This window comes from Cervus canadensis, chromosome X, assembly GCF_019320065.1.
Source record: "Cervus canadensis isolate Bull #8, Minnesota chromosome X, ASM1932006v1, whole genome shotgun sequence".
Taxonomy (NCBI): domain Eukaryota; kingdom Metazoa; phylum Chordata; class Mammalia; order Artiodactyla; family Cervidae; genus Cervus; species Cervus canadensis.
The window spans coordinates 42012781-42038023 of NC_057419.1; the positions used below are offsets into that span (position 1 = coordinate 42012781).

Consider the following 25243-nt stretch of genomic DNA (forward strand, 5'->3'; position numbering starts at 1 on the left):
GAACTCAAAATATAATGAGTCACTTCCAGTCTTTAGAGCTGTTACATATAAATGGTTTCCATACTGTACCATCCCTTTACCTTTAGGTGATCTGAGTTAGCCTCTAGTTTATGCCCATTTTCAACTTACTATTATCTTGGGTGACTTTACATAATTTTTTCTCCAGAAAGTAACCTCAAACTTACTCTTCAGCAAAAAAGACCAATCTGAGACATAATAGGATAATTCCACTACCAATCACATTTATAGAGTATGGCACCTAAGATCAAGCATTTTAAAGGATTTGTACTTTACTTGCTATGGCTTATTTTTTGTTACCTTTTGTCTCCCCCTATCACTTCTGTCTAGGACTAGATAAACTAGCGTAAATGATAAAGGAATAAAATAATACAGCTACACAATTTTTGTTTGAATAATATTTTAGATTTGGGTTTGAAATCCCTTTAAGAAGCTAGGGTTCTTTTCAAAAGACAGTATTTTGAAAACAACACATGCTGGCCAAATTAATACAGCTGTAGGAGAAATACTTTAAGGTAAGTATTATTTTAACAAAGATGAAGACAAACTAATTTTATTAGTGAGTATAAAGCGGTGCATTTCAAAACGAGTTTTTGAGATCAATTCTTTAAAGATACTGGTCAAACAAATACGTTTGGGAAATACAATACATTATAATCCTTTTCCCCCATTCAAAAAATATACCAACCCTTACAGTCTCTAGAACATTTTACCAAAAATTAAAAAAATAAAGGACCTGTTGAACTTTATGTGAAGTGAAAGCATCTCAGTCGTGTCTGACTCTTTGCGACCCCATGGACCCATGGAATTCTTTAGCCCAGAATACTGGAGTGGGTAGCTTTTCCCTTCTCCAGGGGATCTCTCCAATCCAAGAATCAAACGAACCCAGGTCTCCTGCATTGCAGGCGGATAATTTACCAGCTGAGCCTCAAGGGAAGCCCATTGAATATATAATCCATCATTCCCATATTTCTTTGACCAGAGTTCCCCACCTTTTGGGGTTAGAAGTAGTAGTAGTAGAAAACACTCTGGGGAAACACTGCTATATAGCTCTGTTTGAAAATATTACTCCTAAAAAAACTAAGTAGCTAGGATAGAAACTGTGATAATAAATGAGACGCTTACTGGGATATATGTATTCCATGTAACTTGTATTAAGTGTTTAAAACAGATAAGAAAAGTGACAATTATAAGATGGATTACTTAATTAAAATTTTAAAAAATTAACATTTAAGCCAAATGCCTATATTAAATGCTAATTTTCTGTACCAGAAAATATTCTCTGATGCCATTCCCTCCCTCTGATACTAAGTGCAATCTTTCAATATTAAAACTAAAGTTGCTCCTAGGTATTGAGTGGTTGAGCACAGGTTTGTGAATCTACTGGTTTAGAATTATTTGTGCCTTTGTTCCTCTTTGTACCACAGTATACTGACTATTTTGAAGGGAAAAATACTTTTAACATGTGGATTCGCTTATATTATGTTTTGTTAAACATCTGGACCATTTTGTTTTGATGTCAACATAATTCTACTGGGCGGGACAAAGTACTGAATAGTTAACACTCCCCAAAAAGAGAGGGACTACAGCAGTTTTAGAAAGCACTTACTTAATCATTTCAAAAAGCTTTGGATCTGAGACCTTGATATTTCGTGCCATATTCCAGGAAAGATGAACCATAGGTACTATTGACTTCACACTTTGCAATTTGTTCCATTCGTACCGTTCCACTGCCAATTTATACTGGCAGGCTAGGAAAAAAAAAACAGTTATAAAGCAACCCAAAGTACCAAAGATATGAAGATAACCACTATCACTTTCTTAGGTGATACCATCAACACCAATTCTAAAAATCTCAAAATATTACAAAAATATTTTTAAGGTTAAAAAAAAATAATTGTTATAATAATAGCAGTGATCATGTAAAGAGTGCTTACTCTAACTTTGTGCTACACACTGTGCTAAAGTATTTCACGATATTATACCATTTAATCTTTGCTGTTATCTTATTAATTTTATCACTTCCATTATACAGATGAAGAAATTGAGGCCCAGAGAGGTTCTGTAACTTGCCCAAAGTTGCAAAAGCCAGGTTCTGGTCCTAATCCAGGTCTTCTGGCTTGGGAGGCCATAATCTTAATACTGCCTAAAGGCAGGCATAATTCAAACAGATTTTAACATAATAGGGCTAAATATTTATGACCTATCAGATAATGAAAGATTTCAAAGAACGCATAACCACTGTACTTTGCTCTCTCCCATAAAGGGTTTCCTTTATGAAACAAAATCAAGCACTCTAAAAAATTATTGAAAGTATCTCTTTCTTGCATACAAAACATAAATTTATCATTTGGTGTCTACAGTCTTGGATTTCTATTTGTTAACTTACTATCTTGTACTACAAGTTAAATTTTTACTCAAGAAGACATTCTTCCTCTGATTTCTAGCGAGCTACATTCCAAGAAAAAAAGAATAAACTCATCAGATACAATCCTTTATAAACTAAAGTGTTTTTCTTAAAGTCATAGTCTTTAAAATACCTGTAAGTGGACCAACATTCCAAGCAATGTTGTTGCACCAGCCAATAGCCTGAACCCAATGCACAGTGCCTGCATTTATCCAGACCAAATCTCCAGGTCGCTGAATAAACCTATACACCGGAACATTTGCTTCATAAAGATCTTCAAGGTTGGGCCACCAAGAACCCATTAGGAAATTCAAATTATTTCTGAAATAAGAAAAAATATCACAAATGGATCAAGTACTTTAATAAGCTCCTTACATGACTGAAAGACAATGTCAGAAGTTTTAAAAAATATGGCTATTCATTGCACTGAAACTTACAGCTTATGCAATGAGAAACTGTAGTATATAAAATGAGTGAAATTAATTACAGTTAAGTAGTGGATGACTTATCTAAATATCAGTATTACTACCTTCAGTTGATTTTTCAAAGATCCAAATAAAATCAAAAGTTATTTTAAGTAACACTTACATACATTAACCTTTAATTTCATTTCACTAAAGTCTATTTTGATTAAACTCTTTTCCTTGGTGCACCTAGAAATCTCTAAAAGGTAAATGGAAGGTGGGGTTGGCATCAAGCAATTTAAATCCATAAACAGGAACTCTATGGCAGATACAAGTTCATTTTCTGAGGAAAAGTAGAAGAGAAAGCAGAAATGTTCTCTATTGCTGTTTTGAATCCTAAGCAGGAAAGGAGGATAGCATATCAGTCTCTGTAGTTTTGATGACTGATTGACTAAAGCCATGCAATTAAAAAATGAACACTCATACACATGTACAAATATTGATAACAATCACCACCACCACCACTATACTTTAGAGACAACACGTTACTAAGCCTTTCCTTTAAAATCTGGCTTTTAATTCTATTTCATCATGATATGAAATATTTTTATAACTACAGTTTAGAAAAACTTGTCTGTAAAGCGGAATATGGTTATAAACAAATCCTAGCCCTACTTATCCCATGTGCTCTTGTTTTAAAATTGGAGAAAACTTTCTATCCAAAAGCAAGCAAGCAATCAATACCATCTAATAATCAATAGCTAGGGTAAAAAACTCAAGCTAATAACAACGACAAAAAATCAAGTATCTTCTCTATCATATAGTCAAGTGACTGGCTATTTCATGACAAATATAAAGTCATAAACTATACAGATATGGTCAAATCAGTTAATATCACAAGCAAAAATCCTTCTACGAAACAAAATTACACTGAAATGCAGAGGTAGCAACTGGTATTTCTGAAACTTAGTCAAATTTACCTAACTCTTCAGACTTTTTTATTATCCCCATGTTCAAGCTTTTAGACATCATCTGCCTATTCCAATTACCTATTCCCACGTTACCTCTCCATTCAGATAGAAAAAAACACTACATGCTAAAAATAGTCAATCCTACTCAGAAATTATGAAAAAGGATCACTGTACTGTAGCTACAACAATATACTAAATAGTATCTCAAAGTTTAAGAAATAAAAATATTTCTGAAGCACCATAGAGATTTTCTGTATGATACAGTTCTTTCTCTGCTACCACCAGACTGCTGGTCCAGTAAAATTAAAATGGATGATGTTATTTCATAACAGCATTTGACTCTTTAGAATTCCACATCTTGAGCTTTCTTAGAAAATAAAACGTGACTAACTTCTGCTTGTATATAAAGAAAGTCTGTCTTATTATGGTTGTTTTTGCAACTATATTTATATAGTATGTATATGTATATATATATACTATATATAGTAAAAATGTAAACTATATTTAAATTTCATACTAAATCAAGATATTTACAGCAAGGATCTTTTAACCCAAAATTTGCAAACTGTAAGTCAGTATGTATAATAGGTGCATAATTAATTTTCAAAGTCTCTCATATATAAATGTTTTAGGTGGTTTTCCCCCTCTTTATCCTACTGGGCTGGAGAGGAAATAACACCAAATGTATGTATAATTTATATTTTTAGCTATAATAATTTTCCAATTTAATTACAAATGGAAAAAAATCAGGATCTTAAGTAACAGAGTAATTCTTTAAACAAAATAAGACAAATAATTAAATTTAAATTAATGAAAACAATTCCCAAGTACCCTTTAACGGAAGATAATTAAACAAATAGTTCCTAGGAACTTAGGAAAGGAACATTTCCATTATGTGAATTCTTTCAATTCTAGGTGACAAAATCTGAAGCTATTGTTTAAATCTTACAAAATTGCGTTATAAGAAAAGTTGCCAGTGTAGTTTTAAAAAGAACTTGTATCATGATGATACAGCAAAGAGTAATACATTCAAGTTTAAGTTATTAACAACCTCTAAGGGTGCTCAATTATAGAATTCCTTCCATTTCTAAAACCATTTATCTAAGAACAATGTTTCTTTCACATAAACAAGTATTTATACATCAACTGCCTAATTAACCCAGTAAACAATACAACTTTCTACCCATTAAATTCAAGACTATCACTACTGCATGAAGTGGTTTTGAGGTATCTTTCTTTTTTTTCATTTATTTTTAATAGTTGGAGGTTAATTACTTTACAATATTGTAGTGGTTTTTGCCATACACTGACATGAATCAGCCATGGATTTAAATGTGTTCCCCATCCTGAACCCCCCTCCCACCTCCCTCCCCATCCCATCCCTCTTAAAATACTCCCAATAACACAAAATAATAGGTTTATAATCAAATCATTTTATAAATGAATTTCCTGCTGAATGGTAAGTGAAAATTGCTTACATGCATTAGGATATCCAGCTTAGTAAGTTGCCCTTTACAATAACTGTTTTCAAATAATTATGTTTAATAAAATTCAGTTTGGAAACCTACTTTTCACAGAAGTCATTCAGAACACCCCAGTAACCTTCCGGAACAACAAACCATTCACAGTCACCTGGACCAATATTAATGTTAACTGAACAGAAATTGTTATTTTCTTGATGACCTAAAATGTGAAAAGAAAAAAAATAATCAGCATACAATAAATTCTATAGAAAAATGTGTCTTTAGAAATGAAACCTTAGAAATGTTCAACAGAAAATGCTCCTGTGTTATTCAATTGTTTATCAGTATATGTCAAGTCTTAGAGCTGAGTTTGGTCAACTAACTTTTTCAGTAGGAGCTCTGTGGAAGACAACCTAAATCATGGTTAAAAGCTTAGGTTGTGAAGCCACGTTCCTTGGCTTAGTTATTATGTGACACTGGGCAAGTTTCTAAACCTTTCTGATTCAGTTTCCTGTAAGATTTGGTGATAATGATTCCAATAAGTCAATGGGTTGTTCTGAGGAACAATGAAACAAAGACTGCTTTGAATACTGCCTAATACATGGTAAGTAATAAATATTAGCTATTATTGATATTATTACCACTACTTCCTTGTGAACTAATTCCCATTTCTTACAAGTAGCATTAGGACATCAGTAGAGAGGCAAGAAGTCTGATTTTCAAACTGTATGTATGTAGTGGCAGGAATGGTGTCAACAAAAATGGCCGAGCAGGGAACTTGGGGAACTCGCCAGAAATACCAAACAACAAAAATAACAAAAACACCTGGTGAAAACTGTCAGAAGCAAACTCATCAGAAATTTGGACAATATAGTCAAAGGTTTACAGAAACGAACAACTGACCAAAAGAAAAGTGACTTAAACACAGTAGATATCTGTATGTCACTCACCATATCTCCATTTCTACCACTGCTGTGACAGTGAACTTAAAAAATAGTAGTGTGAATTCCTAGTGTGATTGTCCCTGGTTCTCAAGGGAGCAGAATAGATCTTGTTCCCAAAGAATTCTGTTCTGTCTACCCCGGCAGTTTCCCCAAAAGGCTGACAGAAAAGGGACTTCTCGTTCTTTCACCTACCTCAGAGCCCTTTCAGCACAAGTATTTCAATGCAGGCGGACCTCGCAAAACATTGCCAGACTAAAGAACAAGCTGATGCCACCAAGGGCAAAAAACAAAACAAACAAACAAAAGAACCACCTGGAGAAAACGACAGACATCCCTAACGCTTGGATGGAAAAGCTGGGGAGTGAGATTTCACAGGAATAAAGGCTTTGAAAAGTTCCTCTGGATACTGTAGAATTTAGAAGCCACATACATGCCCAGGGCAAGAGGCATTTAAAGAAATCTATTATATCACTGCTGAGATAATTAATGGAAAGGACACTTCAGTGCCCATATATGACAAGGAATATAGTCTTTGTAAAAACAGTGTGACTACTACATATAAAAGGGATTTCATGTGGCTCAGAGGGTAAGGAGTCTGCCTGCAATGTGGGAGACCTGAGTTCGATCCCTGGGTCAGGAAGATCCCCTGGAGAAGAATATTGCAACCCACTCCAGTATTCTTGCCTAGAAAATCCCTTCGACAGAAAAGCCTGGTGGGCTACAGTCAATAGGGTCGTAAAGAGTAGGACACAACTGAGTGACTTCACTCTCACTACATATAAAAATAGATAACTAATGAGTACCTCCTGTATAGCACAGGGAACTCTACTTAATACTCTGTAATGGCCTAAATGGGAAAAGAACCTGAAAAAGAACAGATACATGAATAACTGGAAAAAAAAAAAAGTGTGGAAACTCACTAAATGAATAAACAACTATAGCCCATAACAAGCAACAGTAACAAACCTTAGAAAAGAGAGGAGACTCTGATTTCCGCTAACTGCCACAACATAATATTCAAAATGTCAAAATACTAGCTGAGCACTATGCTAAAGGGACAGACTTCAGAGACCACATTCTACAAATACTCAAGAAATCAGTTTTCAACAAAAACTCATAAGGTATATAAAGAAACAAAGTATGGTCTAGTTATAGGAAGAAAAAAAATCAGAAATAAACAAAAGGTATTTCTGAAAAGGCACAATGGACTTCAGAGACAAATACTTTATAATCAACTATCTTAAAATATACACAAAGAGTTAAAAAAAAAAAACATGTTCAAGAACAAAAGGAAACAAGGAGAATGATGCCTCAACAAACAGATTATCAATCAGTTCACTTCAGTCGTTCAGTCCTGTACAACTCTTCGCGACCCCATGAACTGCAGCACACCAGGGTTCCCTGTCCATCACCAATGCCCAGAGCTTACTCAAACTCATGTCCATTGAGTCAGTGATGCCATTCAACCATCTATTTCTCTGTCGTCCCCTTCTCCTCCTGCCTTGAATCTTTCCCAGCATCAGGGTCTTTTCCAAGGAGTCAGTTCTTCACATCAGGTGGCCAAAGTATTGGAGTTTCAGCTTCAGCATCAGTCCCTCCAATGAATATTCAGGACTGATTTCCTTTAGGATGGACTGGTTGGATCTCCTTGCAGTCCTAGGGACTCTCAAGAGTCTTCTCCAACACCACAGTTCAAAAGCATCAATTCTTCTGTGCTCAGCTTTCTTTATATTCCAACTCTCACATCCATACATGACTACTGGAAAAACCACAGCTTTGACTAGACAAACCTTTGTTGGCAAAGTAATGTCTCTGCTTTTTTAACACGCTGCCTACGTTGGTCATTCCTTTCCTTCCAAGGAGCAAGCGTCTTTTAACTTCATGGCTGCAGTCACCATCTGCAGGGATTTTGTAGCCCAAAAAAATAAAGTTTGCCACTGTTTCCATTGTTTCCCCATCTATTTGCCATGAAGTGATGGGACTGGATGCCATGATCTTAGTTTTCTGAATGTTGAGTTTTAAGCCAACTTTTTCACTCTCCTCTTTCACTTTCATCAAAAGGCTTTTTTTAGTTCTTCACTTTCTACCATAAGGGTGGTGTCATCGCATATCTGAGGTTATTGATATTTCATCCAGCAATCTTGATTCCAGCTTGTACTGCATCCAGTCCAGCATTTCACATGATGTACTATGCATATAAGTTAAAGAAGCAAGGTGACAATATATAGCCTTGACATACTCCTTTCCCAATTTGGAACCAGTCTGTTGTTCCAATCCAGTTCTAACTGTTGCTTCTTGACCTGCATACAGATTTCTCAGGAGGCAGGTCAGGTGGTCTGGTATTCCCATCTCTAAGAATTTTCCAGTTTGGTGTGATCCACACAGTCAAAGGCTTTGGCACAGTCAATAAAGCAGATGTTTTCCTCGAACTCTCATGCTTTTACGATGATCCAACGGATGGTGGCAATTTTATCACTGGTTCCTCTGTCTTTTCCAAATCCAGTTTGAACAACTGGAAGTTCATGGTTCACATACATATGAAGCCTGGCTTGGAATTTTGAGCATTACTTTGGTAGCATGTGAGATAAGTGCAATTCTGAGGTAGTTGGACATTCTTTGGCATTGCCTTTCTTTGGGATTAGAATAAAAATTGACCTTTTCCTGTCCTGTGGCCACTGCTGAGTTTTCCAAATTTGCTGGCATATTGAGTGCAGGATTTGAAATAGCTCAACTGGAATTCCATCACCTCCACTAGCTTTGTTCATCGTGATGCTTCCTAAGGCTCATTTGACTTCGCATTCCAGGATGTCTGGGTCTAGGTGAGTGATCACACCATCATGGTTATCTGGGTCATGAAGACCTTTTTTGTATAGCTCTTCTGTGTGTTCTTGCCACCTCTTCTCAGTACCTTCTGCTTCTGTTAGGTCTATGCCATTTCTGCCCTTTATTGTGCCCATCTTTGCACGAAATGTTCCCTTGGTATCTCTAATTTTCTTGAAGAGATCTCTAGTCTTTCCCATTCTATTGTTTTCCTCTATTTCTTTGCACTGATCACTGAGGAAGGCTTTCTTATCTCTCCTTGCTATTCTTTGGAACTCTGAATTCAAATGGGTATTAGTATTAGTTCAGTTCAGTCGCTTAGTTGTGTCCGACTCTTTGCGACCCCATAAACTGCAGCACACCAGGCCTCCCTGTCCATCACCAACTCCCAGAGTCCACCCAAACCCATGTCCATTGTGTCGGTGATGCCACACAACCATCTCCTCCTCTGTCGTCCCCCTCTCTTCCTGCCTTCAATCTTTCCCAGCATCAGGATCTTTTCAAATGAGTCAGCTCTCTGCATCAGGTGACCAAAGTATTGGAGTTTCAGCTTCAACATCAGTCCCTCCAATGAACACCCAGGACTGATCTCCTTTAAGATGGACTGGTTGGATTGCCTTGCAGTTCAAGGGACTCTCAAGAGTCTTCTCCAACACCACAGTTCAAAAGCATCAATTTTCGGGGCTCAGTTTTCTTCACAGTTCAACTCTCCCATACATGACTACTGGAAAAACCATAGCCTTGACTAGATAGACCTTTGTTGGCCAAGTATTGTCTCTGCTTTTTAATATGCTGTCTAGGTTTGTCATAACTTTCCTTCCAAGGAGCAAGCCTGTATCTTTCCTTTTCTCCTTTGTCTTTTGCTTCTCTTCTTTTCATAGCTATTTGTAAGGCCTCCTCAGACAGCCATTATGCTTTTTTGCATTTCTTTTTCTTGGGGATGGTCTTGATCCCTGTCTCCTGTACAATGTCACGAACCTCCGTCCATAGTTCATCAGGTACTCTGTCTTGTCAGATCTATTGTCCCATAAATCTATTTCTCACTTCCACTGTATAGTCATAAGGGATTTGATTTAGGTCATCCCTGAATGGTCTAGCAGTTTTCCCTACTTTCCTCAATTTAAGTCTGAATTTGGCAATCAGGAGTTCCTGATCTGAGCCACAGTCAGTTCCTGGTCTTGTTTTTGCTGACTGTATAGAGCTTCTCCATCTTTGGCTACAAAGAATATAATCAATCTGATTTCAGTATTGACCATCTGGTGATGTCCACATATAGAATCTTGTCTTGTGTTCTTGGAAGAAGGTGTTTGCTATGACCAGTGTGTTCTCTTGGCAAAACTCTGTTATCCTTTGCCCTGCTTCATTCTGTACTCCAAGGCCAAGTTTGCGTGTTACTCCAAGTATTTCTTGACTACTTACTTTTGCATTCCAGTCCCCTACAATGAAAAGGACATCTTTTGGGGGTGTTAGTTCTAGAATGTCTTGTAGGTCTTCATAGAACCGTTCAGCTTCAGCTTCTTCTGCATTACTGGTCGGGGCACAGACTTGGATTACTGTGATATTGAATGGTTTGCCTTACAGAGATCATTCTGTTGTTTTTGAGACTGCAACCAATTACTGCATTTTGTACTCTTTTGTTGACTACGAGGGCTACTCCATTTCTTCTAAGGGAGTCTTGCCTACATTAGTGGATATAATGGTCATCTGAGTTAAATTCATCCAGTCCAGTCCAGTCCATTTTAGTTCACTGATTCCTAAAATGTCAATGTCACTCTTGCCATCTCCTGTTTCACCACTTCTAATTTGCCTTGATTCATGGACCTAACATTCCAGGTTCCGATGCAATATTGCTCTTTACAGCATCAGACTTTACTTCCATCACCCATCACAACCATAACTGGGTGTTGTTTTTGCCTTGGCTCTGTCTCTTCACTCTTTCTGGAGTTATTTCTCCACTGATGTCCCAGTAGCATTTTGGGCACCTACTGACCTGGGGAGTTCATCTTTCAGTGTCCTATCTTTTAGCCTTTTCATGGGGTTCTGAAGGCAAGAATACTGAAGTGGTTTGCCACTCCCTTCTCCAGTGAACCATATTTTTTTCAGAACTCTCCACCATGACCTGTCCGTCTTGGGTGGCCCTACATGGTATGGCTAATAGTTTCACTGAGTTAGACAAGACTGTGGTCCACGTTATCAGTTTGGTTAGTTTTCTGTGACTGTGTTTTTTTGTGTGTAGTTTTCTGTGATTATCAATGAAGAAATGCAAATCGTAATAACAAACGAGATACAAGTTTGAAGCTGAAAAAAACAATAACTGAAATGAATTCAGTTCAGTAGATGTGACCAGGATAAAGAATCAGCAAATTTATAGACAAGTCAAATGAAGCTATATATTCTGAGGAGAAGAAAGAAAACAATGAAAAAAAATCCACAGACCCTAGGAGACCCATGGGACATGAGCATGCACATGCATTGTAGGAGTCCCAGAAGAGGAAAGAGAAAGGGGCAATAAGAATATTTGAAGAAATGATAGTAAAAAACTTCCCAAATGTGACAAAACACATGAATCTCCATATCCAAGAAGCTCAAGGAATTCTAAGAAAGATAAATTAAAAAATATTCATTCTAAAATAATACTCAAACTGTATAAAGGCAAAGAAAATCTAGAAAGCAGGAGAAGAGAAGTGATTGTGATATAAACAGGATTGTCAACAAAATAGCTGTTTTCATAACGGAAACCATGGGGTCCGGAAAGCAACAGCTTAACATATTTATGTTGCTGAGGAGAAAAAAAAACTTAACCAAAAAACTGAACTAAAAATCTGGCAAAACTATTCTTCAAAACTAAAGGAGAATTTAGTCAATCTGCTCTATAAGAAATGCTACAGTTTTTCAGATTGAAACGAAAGAATATAAGAAAGTAACTCAAAGCTCTATGAAGAGATAAAGGACTAAGTTGAGGACTCACACTTCCCAATTTTAAAAACTACCTCAAAGGGAATCAAACCCGTGTGGTATTGGAATAAAAATGGAGATAAAAATCAATGGAACAGTATCAAGATTCCAGAATTAAACCCATACATCTATGGTTAATTGATTTTCAATAAATGGTGCTGGGAAAATTGGTTAGCTATATGTTAAAGAATACTGTTGGACCCCTGGCTCATACTACACACAAAAACTAACTCAACATGGATCAAAGACCTAAATCTAAGAAGTATTAACATCTAAGAAGAAAACACAGACACAAATTCTTTACAATTTTGGATTTTGCAATGGTTTCTTAAATATGACACCAAAAACATGTGACAAAAGAAAAAAATTAATTAAACTTCATTAAAATTTAAAAACTTTTGTACATGAATGGACACTATCAAGAGAATGAAATAATAACCTACAAAATGGGAGGAAATACTGCAAAACATGTATCTGATAAAGAATTAATATCCAGACTATATAAAGAACTCTTACAACTCAACAACAAAAGGGCAAACAACTCAATTAAAAAAAGAAGGAATTAGAGACAGACATTTTCCACAGAGTAGATATACAAATGGTCAACAAGCACATGAAAATTAAAACCACACACACACACACAAAAAGTCAAATCTGCTGGGTCAGCTATAAGAAAAAAATGTAAAATAAGCAATGTACACGAGGATGTGGAAGAAAAATTGGAATCTTTGTACACTGCTGTCAGGAATGTAAAATGGTGTAGCTGTTTTGGAAAGCAGTTTCAAAATCCTCAAAAAGTTAAACATAGAGTTGTCATATGATCCAGCAATTTTAATTCTGGGTATATAATCAAAAGAAGTATAAACAAGTATTCAAACAAATTCTTGTACATATACATGAAACACTGTATTCATAACAGCTAAAAAGCAAACATCCCAAATGCCCCTCAACTGATCAATGAAATAAACTGTTCTATATCCATACAATGGAATATTATTTGGCCATAAAAATTGAACCTCTGATACAGTATGGATGAACCTCAAAAACATGCTAAGTGAAAGAAGTCAGACACAAAAGGCAATATAATGTATGATTCCATTCATATGAAACATCCAGAGTAGGTAACACTATACAGCTAGAAACAAGAGACTAGATGTTGTCAGGGACTAAGAGGAAGGGGGAAATGGGATGACTACTTAATGGGTGGGGTTTCCTTATAGGCTAATGAAAATGTCTTGGAACTACACAGAAGTCATGGCTACACTCCATAGTGACTGTATTAAATGTCACTGAACTGCATACTTCAAAGGGTTTAATTTTGTTATGTCAGTTTCACCTCACTTAATAAAAATGTAGCTACTCTTGCCACACTCTGTGTACACAGCACCCTAGTCTTCTATGTATCACAACATAATGTGAAGATATTACTCGTAATACTACTGTCTCTTATCACAGGTAGATGGCTGGACGTGTCCATGGCATGGACTCTAAGTAAAATTAAGCTGTAATTAAAATTAGAGACATTGGGATCCCATCAAATAACTAAAAACCTTTTAGGGTAGAATCTGAGAGCATCTCTAGTTTAGAATATAGACTGATCATAAAGTCCATTAAAGCAAATAACATATTTATCTAGGTAAATCCAAGAACAAACTGTTTGTCCCATGAAAGAACAAAGCGTTTGTCCCACGAAAAAGTATTCAAAGCAATTTTAAAAAATTGAACCAAACTAACATTTCTTCTAATCCTAAGTTGTCTAATACAGTAACCACTTAAGATACGAATAATGTAAACTGAGACGTGCCATAACTGCAAAGTATACACTGGATTTCAAGGGGTTATTTCAATAATTTTGTATTGATTACATGTTAAAAAGATTATTTGGAAAAAAAAAAAGATTATTTGGAAATAACTAGGATAAAATTAATTTCATTTTTCATTAACGTTACTATAACATTTTAAGTCACATTTAAATCTATTTAAGTCATATATATGACTTGTATTATATTTCTATTGGATAGCACTACCTTAAGGGAATTCTTTAGAAAATTCTTTAAGGTTCCATAGGACATTCTGAAAAACTATACCTTGTATACAAACCAACCAAAAAACCCCCAACATTCTAGACAGAAGTGACAAAGAAGTGATCTATCAAGTTTGCTTCCCCCTTGATTTGTAATGAAAAACTGCATTCTTTGACATAAGGATAACACTATTTGCATAAAATAATTCAAATTGATGAGAGAAAATTTCAATTGAAATGAATTTTAATAGAACCAATCCAATTCAACATACGTAAGAACAAAAAACTACAGAGAATTCAAATAACTTCTTAGCATTTACACTGGTGTCTAAATGACAGAGTAAGGAGTAGATAGATCTTCTACCATTTATTCCAGAACTGTTTCTACTTTATTCAACTATTCATAGAATATCACAGAATTGGGCTTCCAATGGCCTGAGGACACAAACTACAGCCTGATGGTATTAATCCTGGCTGTATACTAGAATTCTCTGAGGAACTTATATTTAAAAAAAAAAAAAAAATGCCCGGCTCTCAATCTCCAGATATTAGTCAACTACACATATTTTAAAAGCTTATTAGAAAATTCTAATGAGCAGCCAGAACTGGGAACTACTGACCTACTCTACCCAGAAGCAAGCATAGGCCTATCTTGAAACAATTTTTTAGGTACAATTCAATGAACAGGTAATAAAGAATGAAGCAATCTGCTCTTCAAACCATGGCTACTTCAAGGAGCAAACAGAAACACCTGAGGATGATAAGCAGCCTGTAGGCATTGGTATAACTAAACTCATGATCACCAACACCCATCCTAATTGTTAAATATTTTGAACATCACCCTGTGAAATTTCATGTCAATCAAAGGCAGCACAAAAAAGATGATATATTAGTGCTGGACAGAATTCTAAGTCTAAAACTAATGTAACTTCATTTTACAAATGGAAAAAAAAAGACCCAAAGAAAAGTGACTTGTCAAAGTGACAAGCCTACTTGGTGGTAAAACCTGGACTAGATAACAGGATGAGGCTAGTCATGTCTCCACATCAAGTGCTGTTGTAGCAACAACAACAAGGGGATTGCAACATACACTTTCTTTGTTAGACGAAACAGAAGGGAATGGATTAGAAAATGTATTATTCTAAAGAACTGTTTTTGCACTGTCATGATATAAATCATTTCTTATCATGATTGTGGTAAAAGTTTAGAACAACCCTGCCACTCTGCAGTAGCTGGGATCAAAAACAGTCTTTAAGTCACAGGGACTTCTTTTCCCAGGAATACTCCAATGATCAAGTTTCCAAATTACACTGCTGTTATTTCAGGGATATTACATTTTTAAAAAGATACTACCAAGGGAGAAAAAATATTAATAATCTGAGTTCAGTTCAAGAGTCATATCTTGTAATAGAAATAATTCTACCAGTTTCATTCATTATAAATGAAAAGAATCCAGGTCTCATTTGCATGGTTCACATTTTGATCAATTTGTGTGTCAACTGTTAGTTCATAAAAGTTACCTGGTGTTCTGCTTCCTGGAACTTTCATGTATAGCTGAACTGTGTTCATACCCAGTATTGTATGACCAACGTGGCTTAGAAGATTTCCTGCTGATACAACACGCACAAAAGCAGGAAGTTTAGTCAGCTCATGTAGCTGCAATTTCCACCTGCAATAAAAAAAACATATCAAGAGTGAAATCGTGCTATAAATATGTGTAGTAAAAAACTTTAAGAACCTTGTGTTCCAATCAGAAAAACAATCAAATCTATAAATATTTTACTTTTTCATAGGAAAACTCTGGAATGCTTAAATTTTTAAATTTTGCAAAGAAAAAAAAAGCATCCTAACAAACAGCATAAAAATTAAAGAAAAAAACTGACTTCCGTATTTTTATAATTGTTGTATAATTTTATTTTACTAATATATTTTATATAATTTTACGATTGTGCAACAACATATAGAAAGGACTTGAAAATGTATACAAGAGTTTTAAGTCAAAGAAAATAATTGTAAAACCTAGCAAAAATAATTTGGCTAAAACCTGCATACTAATTTAGAAAAATGACAATGAACAAAACAAAAGAGGAAACTAGACAATTCTCAGTCATGCTAATAGGACACCTCTTTGTATCAGTTAACAGAAACACTACTAGAAAGACTTACTTTTTGTCATCAGACAGGTCAATGTTGGTCCCAAACTTTATGGTTTTAAAGGGTCCTTTCCTTCTCCTCCCAGAACTTAAAGAGAGAGACAATATTAGAAACATGCCTTTTAAACAGAAATACTAAGTGGACATTACAAATTACTTACTTATCTGAAGATGTAGATTCATTATCTGAGTGGTCTTTATGGTGACTTCTTTTCTCATTTTCTTCCTGTAGATTAAGCAAAAAGCATTCCAGCTTAGTATTTATTCTGCAACCTTTTTACCATACAGTTGAAAAGTTTACATATAGATCAATGGTGGAGTACTGAAGCTAAGTTTCTACAGACCTCTCTCACACGAAAACTTCTTCAAAGACCACATTAAATAGAAAGCCAGGCAAAGTCAAAACTCACTGGCATGGTATCTAACCCCCTCCACTAGCCACATGGTCTTCCTTTCTAATATTCTCCTATAAGGAGAAAAACTATAGATTCTCGTTCCTGCTCCACTCCTCCCCACTTTCAAGAGATGACACTTAGGTTGAGAGGCCCAGAAGTGGCAACCTTGATATAAATTTCCTCAACTAACAGAGGTATGCATGTATATGTATGTACATATATATGTATGCAATGCATATGGAAAGACAGAGGGTAAGATTTTCTCTGTTCTTTATTATGGACAAATGTGAGAAAGTTATTTCTAGGATAAATTTTTTTTTCCCTCAAAATGAATTATACGTGAATTATAAACATTTACAACATTAGCAAGTAAATTAAATGCTGGACAAATACAGGAGCTTTTCAATGCAATTATTACTATTATTTATGATTTCCCTGTCACCGACATGGTATCTTTTTACCCCTGTCCTACAATTTCTGACTTAGGTATACTTAGTGACATTTCTGCCTCCCTCCTTTTAAATGTGTATGGTTTCTAAACATTTGTTAAATTTTTCACACGTCTCCAAAGCACACACAAAAACCATTGTTTCTTTGATTATGGATCAATTTCTATTTAAATACTCTGCCTCTCATCATCATCTTCCAAAAATTTCCTCGATGATCTCTGAATCCTGCTTATTATCTATTTCTTTTCTGACCATAATACTACCATGGAGCTGAAGTATCTCAGAAGTTTGAACTAGAGAGATTTATATGAACAACAAATTTACTGGAACTCATATAAGTTGCAGGATAGTTTTTATTAGATGACTTTCTCTATATGATATAGAGAGTGGTACTGAAAAAGGAACACAATCACATGATTAGCAGGTACAAATGTTGCCTAGATTGAAAATGTGAATTCAGGGCAGAATTTTAAACAGAGATAAGCAAATCTAATGAATTGCAAATAGAAGACTTGAAGGCACATATTAAATTTCAGCTGTGGGATATGTACAGAACAACTTAGTACAGATAAGTGTTTGAGTAATACATTTAATAAAGTCACTTTTATGGATGTTTTATGTTCACTTTGTAGGAGAATTCACGAAGTTCTCATTTCAGTGCTAAAGGATTTTAGTAATGCTTCATTGCTGAAAGGCCTATGAATCTTAATAATAATCCTGATTATTTTTCAAAGTTTTGTTCCTTAATTTTCTGTATATTTTGAAATAATTTATGCCTCTCTTGGAGTTTTCTCTTTCAGACTGAGATGGGTAATGCTTCCTGGGAGAATTATATATCAGATAATACTAACCTGATAGTTTAATGGGAAAGCCTAAGACAAGGAACTCTGCAAGCATACAGCAAACTTGAGACTTAGTTTATCCTCTAATATCAGCAGTTCCCAAATAGGGATAATTCTGCCTCACAGGGGACATTTGGCATGTCTGGAGACATTTTTGATCGTCAAAACTGCAATAGGGTATAGGGGGTGTGCTACGGACATCTAGTAGGGAGAGGCCAGGGAAGCTACTAAATATTCTACAATACACAGGGCAGCCCCCCACAACAAAGAACTATCCAACCCAAAATGTGAATAATGCCAAGGTTAAGAAACACTTCTTTAAATAGAAATATCCCAGAAATAACAGAGACACCTCACTAGACAGTAACAGTATTTATCAACCCATAGGTCTGCTTAGACTTAGTAGTAAGCATGAAGTGGATGGCATTTATAAAGTATTTTATAAAAATAAGAATAATAAAAAACTATTTTATGTAACAATAAAATAATGAGATGCTTATAAAAGCTCCCTTTCAAAGCAAAATAGTATAAAATAAAATAACAATCTCCAAAATAAAATAATTTTCAGTAAGTAATACTTACTCTCAATGATTCCTGGAAAGAGGAGGCCTGGTACTGTGCATATTTAGCAATTGTAGTATGAGATCTATTACTTTCACAATGCCAGATTTTCTTTGTTCCAGTGGGATCCCAGTTCTCATCTGCTGGCTGCAACAACTGTGTCCTCACTTCCACCATATGTTCATTGTTAGCTTCTACCAAAGTTTTGGTAGAGAAAAGTCCCAGGTCTTCATAAATAAATAAATGTAGTTAATAAATAAAAATAAATTTGGAATAATATTTTTCAAAGTGCTTTTATTTTTCCTTTAAGTAAAAAAGAAAAATGTTTCATGGTACTTATCTAATTCCCCTAAAACACTAGGGCCTCTGCACACTCTGAAGCCCTGGACCTAACTGTCATGCTATTAACAGAGGGAGAAAAATCAAGGGGCCATGGAATGAAGATTCACTCATTTATTCAATCTCTGAAAGTGAGAAGAACTATTTAGGAGGCTACAGTACTTAATAGTAATATCAAGTTTTACCTGAATCTTGTATTAGAAATTTCTATTAGTCAACCTAAATCATAATTATATAACAGCAAGAAAATAAAAGCTAAATTTAAAAAGTAATAACTCCCTCTCTCCCTCCTTCTGACAGGAAAATATTAAAATGAAAATATGAAAAATTACAACAAGAGAATAGAAAAAAGTTTCTGCTAGTGCTTTAGAACTTAATAGATAGTAAAGGAAATTCACATACTTTTCCTTTTTCTTATTTAAAGCTTACCCAACTTAAGAGCTCCAGCAAGGCCACGTATTACTGTAACAGGGTTGTTTGGATTTGTACAAAATTGATGTAATGGAGGAAAGAAAGCATCACGTTTATTTTCCAACTGCAAAATTAAAATATACTGTTAGATCTCTATAAAGTAGACCTTTGAGAAAATATTATGCCAAATTAACATTCCATTATTTTTTTTTCAATTTAAAGAAATAATACATTCTATGTGCCATTACTTCTATTTTTTATATTTTATAGTATTTTATCACTATGTCTTTTGATTCTAATGGGAGTTAGACAGTAACCACATACATTTCTCTTGTTCATTATATCTTGAACAAAACACATGAGAGGTAAAATTTAAACTTCAAAATCAAAATGGTTTAAATATTATTCAGCTTTAAAAAGGAAGAAAGTCCTATCACATGGTACAACATGGATGAATCTTGAAGACACTTTAAATGAAAATAAGTCAGTCACAAAAAGAAAAACTATGCATAATTTAACTTACATGAGGTATCTAATGTAGCCAAATTCATACAAATAGAAAACAGAGTGATGGCTACCAGGGGCTGGGGAGACCAGGGAAGAGGGAGCTGTTTCTTAAATAGGTATTAAACTTCAGATCTGCCAGATGAAAATGTTCTGGAGAACTGGTTTAAACAATAAGAATATACTTAACACCACTGAACTGTACACTTAAAAATGATTAAGATGATAAATTTTATGTTATGTGATCTTTATTATAAAATAGAGAAAAAAATCAGTGTTTAAAATCAATAAAAAAAATTTGGGGTAGAAGTGGGAAAATGGGAAGATGGAAAGAAATGGGGTAAGAGGACCTATTTTGGAGAAAGATAAATAAGAGTTGCTTTGACTGAACTCTTATCAACTTCCTGTATGAGAGATCGAAATGTCTGTTAAGTAAAACTAATCCTCAGTTCTAAATCATCTATTAAGTCTTTTAATGACATATCTATCATCGTATTTTATATTCTTGAACACTTTTTCTTTGGGAAGGTAAATATTTTTTTAGTAGATGGATAAAACAGAATGAATATTAAGATCCTTACAACTAGTAAAATGCAGATTTAAAACACAGCTTACTTCAAAAAAGTTACTTTTTAAGTGGTTTTTGCCATCTATTAAAAATTAGGGGTAGTAAAAAAGTATTTTGTGCTACTGTAATATAATCACAGTTAATAAATATCTGAGAAGGCATGTTTTAAATGCTATTACAAAATCTTTTTGAATACATCATTTTCCCCTGAAACATTCAAGCTGCCACCAATAATTTTAATGTTTCCTAAAGGGCATCCATATTGATTTAAAGCAAGATCTTACGAAAGACAGGTAGGTGCAAACACTGGTTTGATTTATTTCTAGTCAGTCAATTCAGACTCACATAAATACTAGGTGTAGGTGGATTCAACTTTTCCTTTGGCAAGGGAGGGTATGGTGAAGATGGTGGTCTTGGTGGCGGACATTTATCCAATAAAATGCTACTGTTAGATAAGCCATTTTTACCTAGGTTCCTTTAAAACAAAACAAAACAAAACAAAACAAAAGGAGAATAGATCAGCTGTACATTTATTTAGAACACAGAAAAAAAAATCTGAATTAAGTCTTAACTAAATTATTGGGTAGTTGAACAAATCCGTATGATTTGGATCCACCAGGAAAAAACTGAGAACAATTACTCATTTTAGTAAATACTTCAGTAAATATAGGAATCAAGCTATCTCTCATCGAAGAAAAATAATAGAAAAGATACTGTGTGCTCAGGCGTGTCCAACTCTTTACAACCCTATGGACTATACAGTCTGCCAGAACCCTCTGTCCATGGAATTTTCCAGGCAAGAATACTGAAGTGGGTTGCCATTTCCTACTCCAGGGGATCTTCCCGACCAAGGATCGAACCCACGTCTCTTGCTTTTTCTGCATTGGCAGACAGATTCTTTACCACTGAACCACCTGGGAAACCAGAAGAGATACTATAATACATGAATTATTGATGACATTCCTTATACTGTTGGTAATTTTCCAATTTTTCTTTACCTAAAGAACACAAACCCCAATTTCCTCTCCACCATCTTCCACCATCAGATGCCTTCCATTAAATGTTAAAACAACAACTTGACCAAAAAAAGTCAGTCTAGATAATTAGTAAAAGTCTCTCTTCCTATGTCTCATCTCAGTAACCATAACAAGAATATCTTTGTGATAATTCTCAAACCTGAAAAGATCTTTGTTTCTTTTCTCAAATGTTGGAAAGAATTTTCTGTGAAACTCCTTGACAAAATTCAGCAAGACCCCAACCTACTATATTTTACAGCAAATGACACCATTTTTAAAAATGAAGCATATAGTTCCTACCCATTATCTGACATTCTATTATAACAGCTATTACTTACTAGCATTTGGTGTTTCTTTTTCTTTAATGATGGTATGTTAGTTAAATTATCAGTTAAGATATGGTAAAATTATTCCCAAACTGCAATTCTTTTAGTATAAGGAAGAAAAAGAAAAGTATTTTCTATTTCTTAAAGTTTCTACCCAACTTAGAAAATCAGCAAGATATAATTTTGAGCTTTCAAATCATTCCAGATTAACTAATTTACCTCACTCAAATATTACATGTTCAAAACTAACCATTACATTAAAATATCAAATATTCTTAACATATTAAAATTTCAGATGAATTTGAAAATTGTAATTATGGTAGAGTTAAAAAAACTTAGTAATTTTACTTACTGAAGAAGGAACTAGCAATTTTTCATCATAAACAATAAAGGTTGAAATAAAATTAATTTTTTCTTATTTTGCTATGTTTTTCTAGCAGTAGAATTTTGTAGCTTTTGTAGCACTGGAAAAACCTTACAAACCAGTCTGTTCTCGTTGGCACTAATGAAAACTAAGGCTTGAAATTTCACTGAGATGTTACACTACAGCATCATGGATGACGCTTTTTAAAATTTTCTCAACTACAACGCCAAGTAAAAACAAGAGTTCGACAGATATCAAAGAATGAAATAAGTTTAAAATAATTGACTCTTTTAAAAAAGTATGTGAAATAGTCATTAAAGTGAAATTCTAAGTTCAACTAACATTTAAGGTTATAAGTAAAATAAATGAATATTCAACTCATTACCAGCTTTCAGTAATTCTCCACAGTGTATCTGTATATTTAAAGACAGACATGATATTTAACCTCTTAAATTTAGGTATAAAATTTCATAAACTAATTCATAAACTACATGGCAGTAGAAAATGCTTGGCTGGGACTACTAAAGAAACAATTCAAATATTATCATTAAACCAATGCCAAGATAAAACATTCACTTACAATTGCCACATAAATAAGTTTTCATGCTAAATCATGTTATCAACCACTGTTTGGAATTTAAACAAAATTTCACTCCAAACACATAAAATTTGTTTGCCAGAGCAGGAGATGGATGTACTGTATAGTACATAATTAAATATTTTAAGGAATTAGACCAAGCATTTTAAGGATATGGATCAAGTATTAAATCCGTACCATAAAGAATATCTCATGCTAATTAAACATGACACAAAAATTTAAGCTTCTAAAACAGTTTGGACATTGAGAAATGAGGCAAGAATAAAGGGTTTGATTAGTCAGCAGAATTCTGCTTCTATCATTTGCACAGTTCTGTAACAAAAGTTAGAAAAAAGCAAATGGGAAAGTAAATAAAAATGTAGCTGCCTTTATTTTAAGATAGAAAAAAATGTGAGGCATGACTAAGAGAGCTGAAACTGACTCAGCCATTGGATGCTGCAATTTCAACTGTAAACCAAAAGAGAGGCAAAAGTATTGCAACTGACTTCTGATGATGCACAGCACTGACCACTAAGATGAACCCAACAAGAGTCAGATTAAAAATACCGAACACTTTAAAAACTAACCACATATGTGAAAATAAGAGGGTAGTTAGAATGCACTATGTGATCAAACTGTAGTTAGTAGTTTCTCACTATATTTCAAACACTGACTCCCTGCCTAGTGAGGACAAGTCTGAAACAAATAGAAATTTCCCTTAAGGAACTGTTACAGGTAGCTTCTATATAGTGACTATAACTTTTGTCCACTCAAAACACTAAATGACAGAGATGTAGTTAACAGGAAGAGACTTGTATCTTTTGAACATGTATGTGCTCAACACTGTTCATAATACTTCAAGCCAAATAATGTATTTAATATAACAATCCAAATATATATATATATATATATATATGTTTAATAATCCAAAGTGGAGAAAGGCATTAAAGAAGCAGGTGCTGGAAAGGATTTAGACATTATCCCATTTTAAATCCTTTTCTCCCATTTTGAAACTCTTTTCCTGAGCAATGTAGATCACTCTATTTAGTCATTGCCCAATTAGTTTATGGGCTTCCCCAGTGGCTCAGATGGTAGAATATCTGCCTGCAATGCGGGAGATCCAGGTTCAACCCCTGGGTCAGGAAGATCTCCTGGAGAAGGGAATAGCTACTCACTCCAGTATTCTTGCTTGGAGAATCCCATGGAAAGAGGAACCTGGCAGGCTTAAATCTTGGCTTAAATTTACTTCCAAATTTACTCTCACCATTTGGTAGAGAAATGAACAGTGCTCTGTAGATAAACTGGCCTACACTTTTAATTATCTTTGATTATGAAGTCCCTAGGCCAGAAACATCAAGTCTCTTGCATCTATGTCATTTTCCTCTTCTAAGTTCTGGACCCCTGCCCAGGTCAGGACACCATCAACAGAACAGAAATGGGAAACAATATGCCTACCATCTGCCATCCTAACTTTTCTCTAAGCCTCAGAAGATTTTTATCTCCAATTTATCAGAGCATTTTTTCCTTGCTTCTTCATTAGATAAACTGAGGCCCAGATTTACTGAAATAACCCAAGCAACCCCAGATTTCTGATGTATCTAGCTACTGACAATACATATGTGTACACACACACAAATCAAGTCTCTGTAATAAGGCAAACTGTCATTAAGAGTTAAAAGATAAAAATAAATCTCTATAAAAAATGTACCTTAAAATTCTGAAGTGAATTTATATATATATATATATATATATATATATATATACCTCAAAGCTGAGAGGAAAAAGTATAATCTTTAGTATTATACTTTTATAATCACAAATCACACCTAGTCACTTACAGCCTAAGACTTTATTAATGAAAACTTAAGGTAACTGCTATTGTCTACTGTTTGTAACTTGTGCCTCCATGGAACTCTGACAATATTCCTCTCCAGAATACCATTAGGTCCCATATAGTCCATGTCAGTTTTGGGCCTCTATATTTTCCCCCACTTTCTAGCAACTATCCTGAAGACTACAGAAAGCAGAAGAGGGAGCAAGACCCTGATCCAGCACAGTGGTAGCAGCACTATCTAGGAAACGGGACAGAGGCCCCAGCAGCTGAGTGCAGAGCAGGCACAGGACAGTACAAACTGGCAGCAAGCCAAGGCACTGCATCTAAGGAAAGACCAGTATTGCACTTGATATGGATACTAAAACACATCTATTCTTTTTAGGCCCAGAGTTGAAGTGACTGACTGACATTAAACCCTTACTTTCTAAAGAATTGTATTTTAGAAATCCAGGAATCTCACATACACTTTAGAAGAAATTAGTCTGATTTAGAGATCATCCAGTGTGGTTTTAAGTCACTGAACATGCAAAAAATCTTATAGGGCGGATAAAATTAATTACAGAAGTTATCATGTTGTAGGCCACCGAGGAAAATGCTGCTAGCAATGTGGACCCAATAGGGAATACAATTTTCTAATAAAACATGAAAAAGATGTAATTTGGGCTTTAGTCTATGCCATAATAATTAAAGGTAACAGCTAAATAGTTAAAAACTGACAGAAAATAATGAAGAGCAATGGAATATAAGACACATATCAGAAGGTATTTTAAACATACAAACTCAAATAGTTCTCAAAGAAAAAGAACCACAGTGTACTAAAGTTTCAGTATCACTTCCATAGTACTTTCTAATAAAATACTCTGAATACTAGTAAGGACAACCACACAATGACTGCATTT

General features: G+C 34.6%; 1 protein-coding gene across 8 annotated transcripts in view; it reads right to left on the reverse strand.

Annotated features, from left to right (window-relative positions):
• KDM6A (lysine demethylase 6A) overlaps nt 1-25243 on the reverse strand; it is a 180329-nt gene that overhangs the window by 16076 nt on the left and 139010 nt on the right. For all 8 annotated transcript variants that reach the window (XM_043459029.1, XM_043459026.1, XM_043459025.1 and 5 more), the window contains 9 exons: nt 20573-20702; nt 19174-19279; nt 18427-18632; nt 16320-16384; nt 16172-16246; nt 15526-15674; nt 5369-5483; nt 2559-2746; nt 1628-1769 (listed from right to left, as the gene is read on the reverse strand). In XM_043459029.1, the coding sequence (XP_043314964.1) occupies nt 1628-1769; nt 2559-2746; nt 5369-5483; nt 15526-15674; nt 16172-16246; nt 16320-16384; nt 18427-18632; nt 19174-19279; nt 20573-20702 (1176 nt within the window). The remainder of the gene's footprint in view (nt 1-1627; nt 1770-2558; nt 2747-5368; nt 5484-15525; nt 15675-16171; nt 16247-16319; nt 16385-18426; nt 18633-19173; nt 19280-20572; nt 20703-25243) is intronic.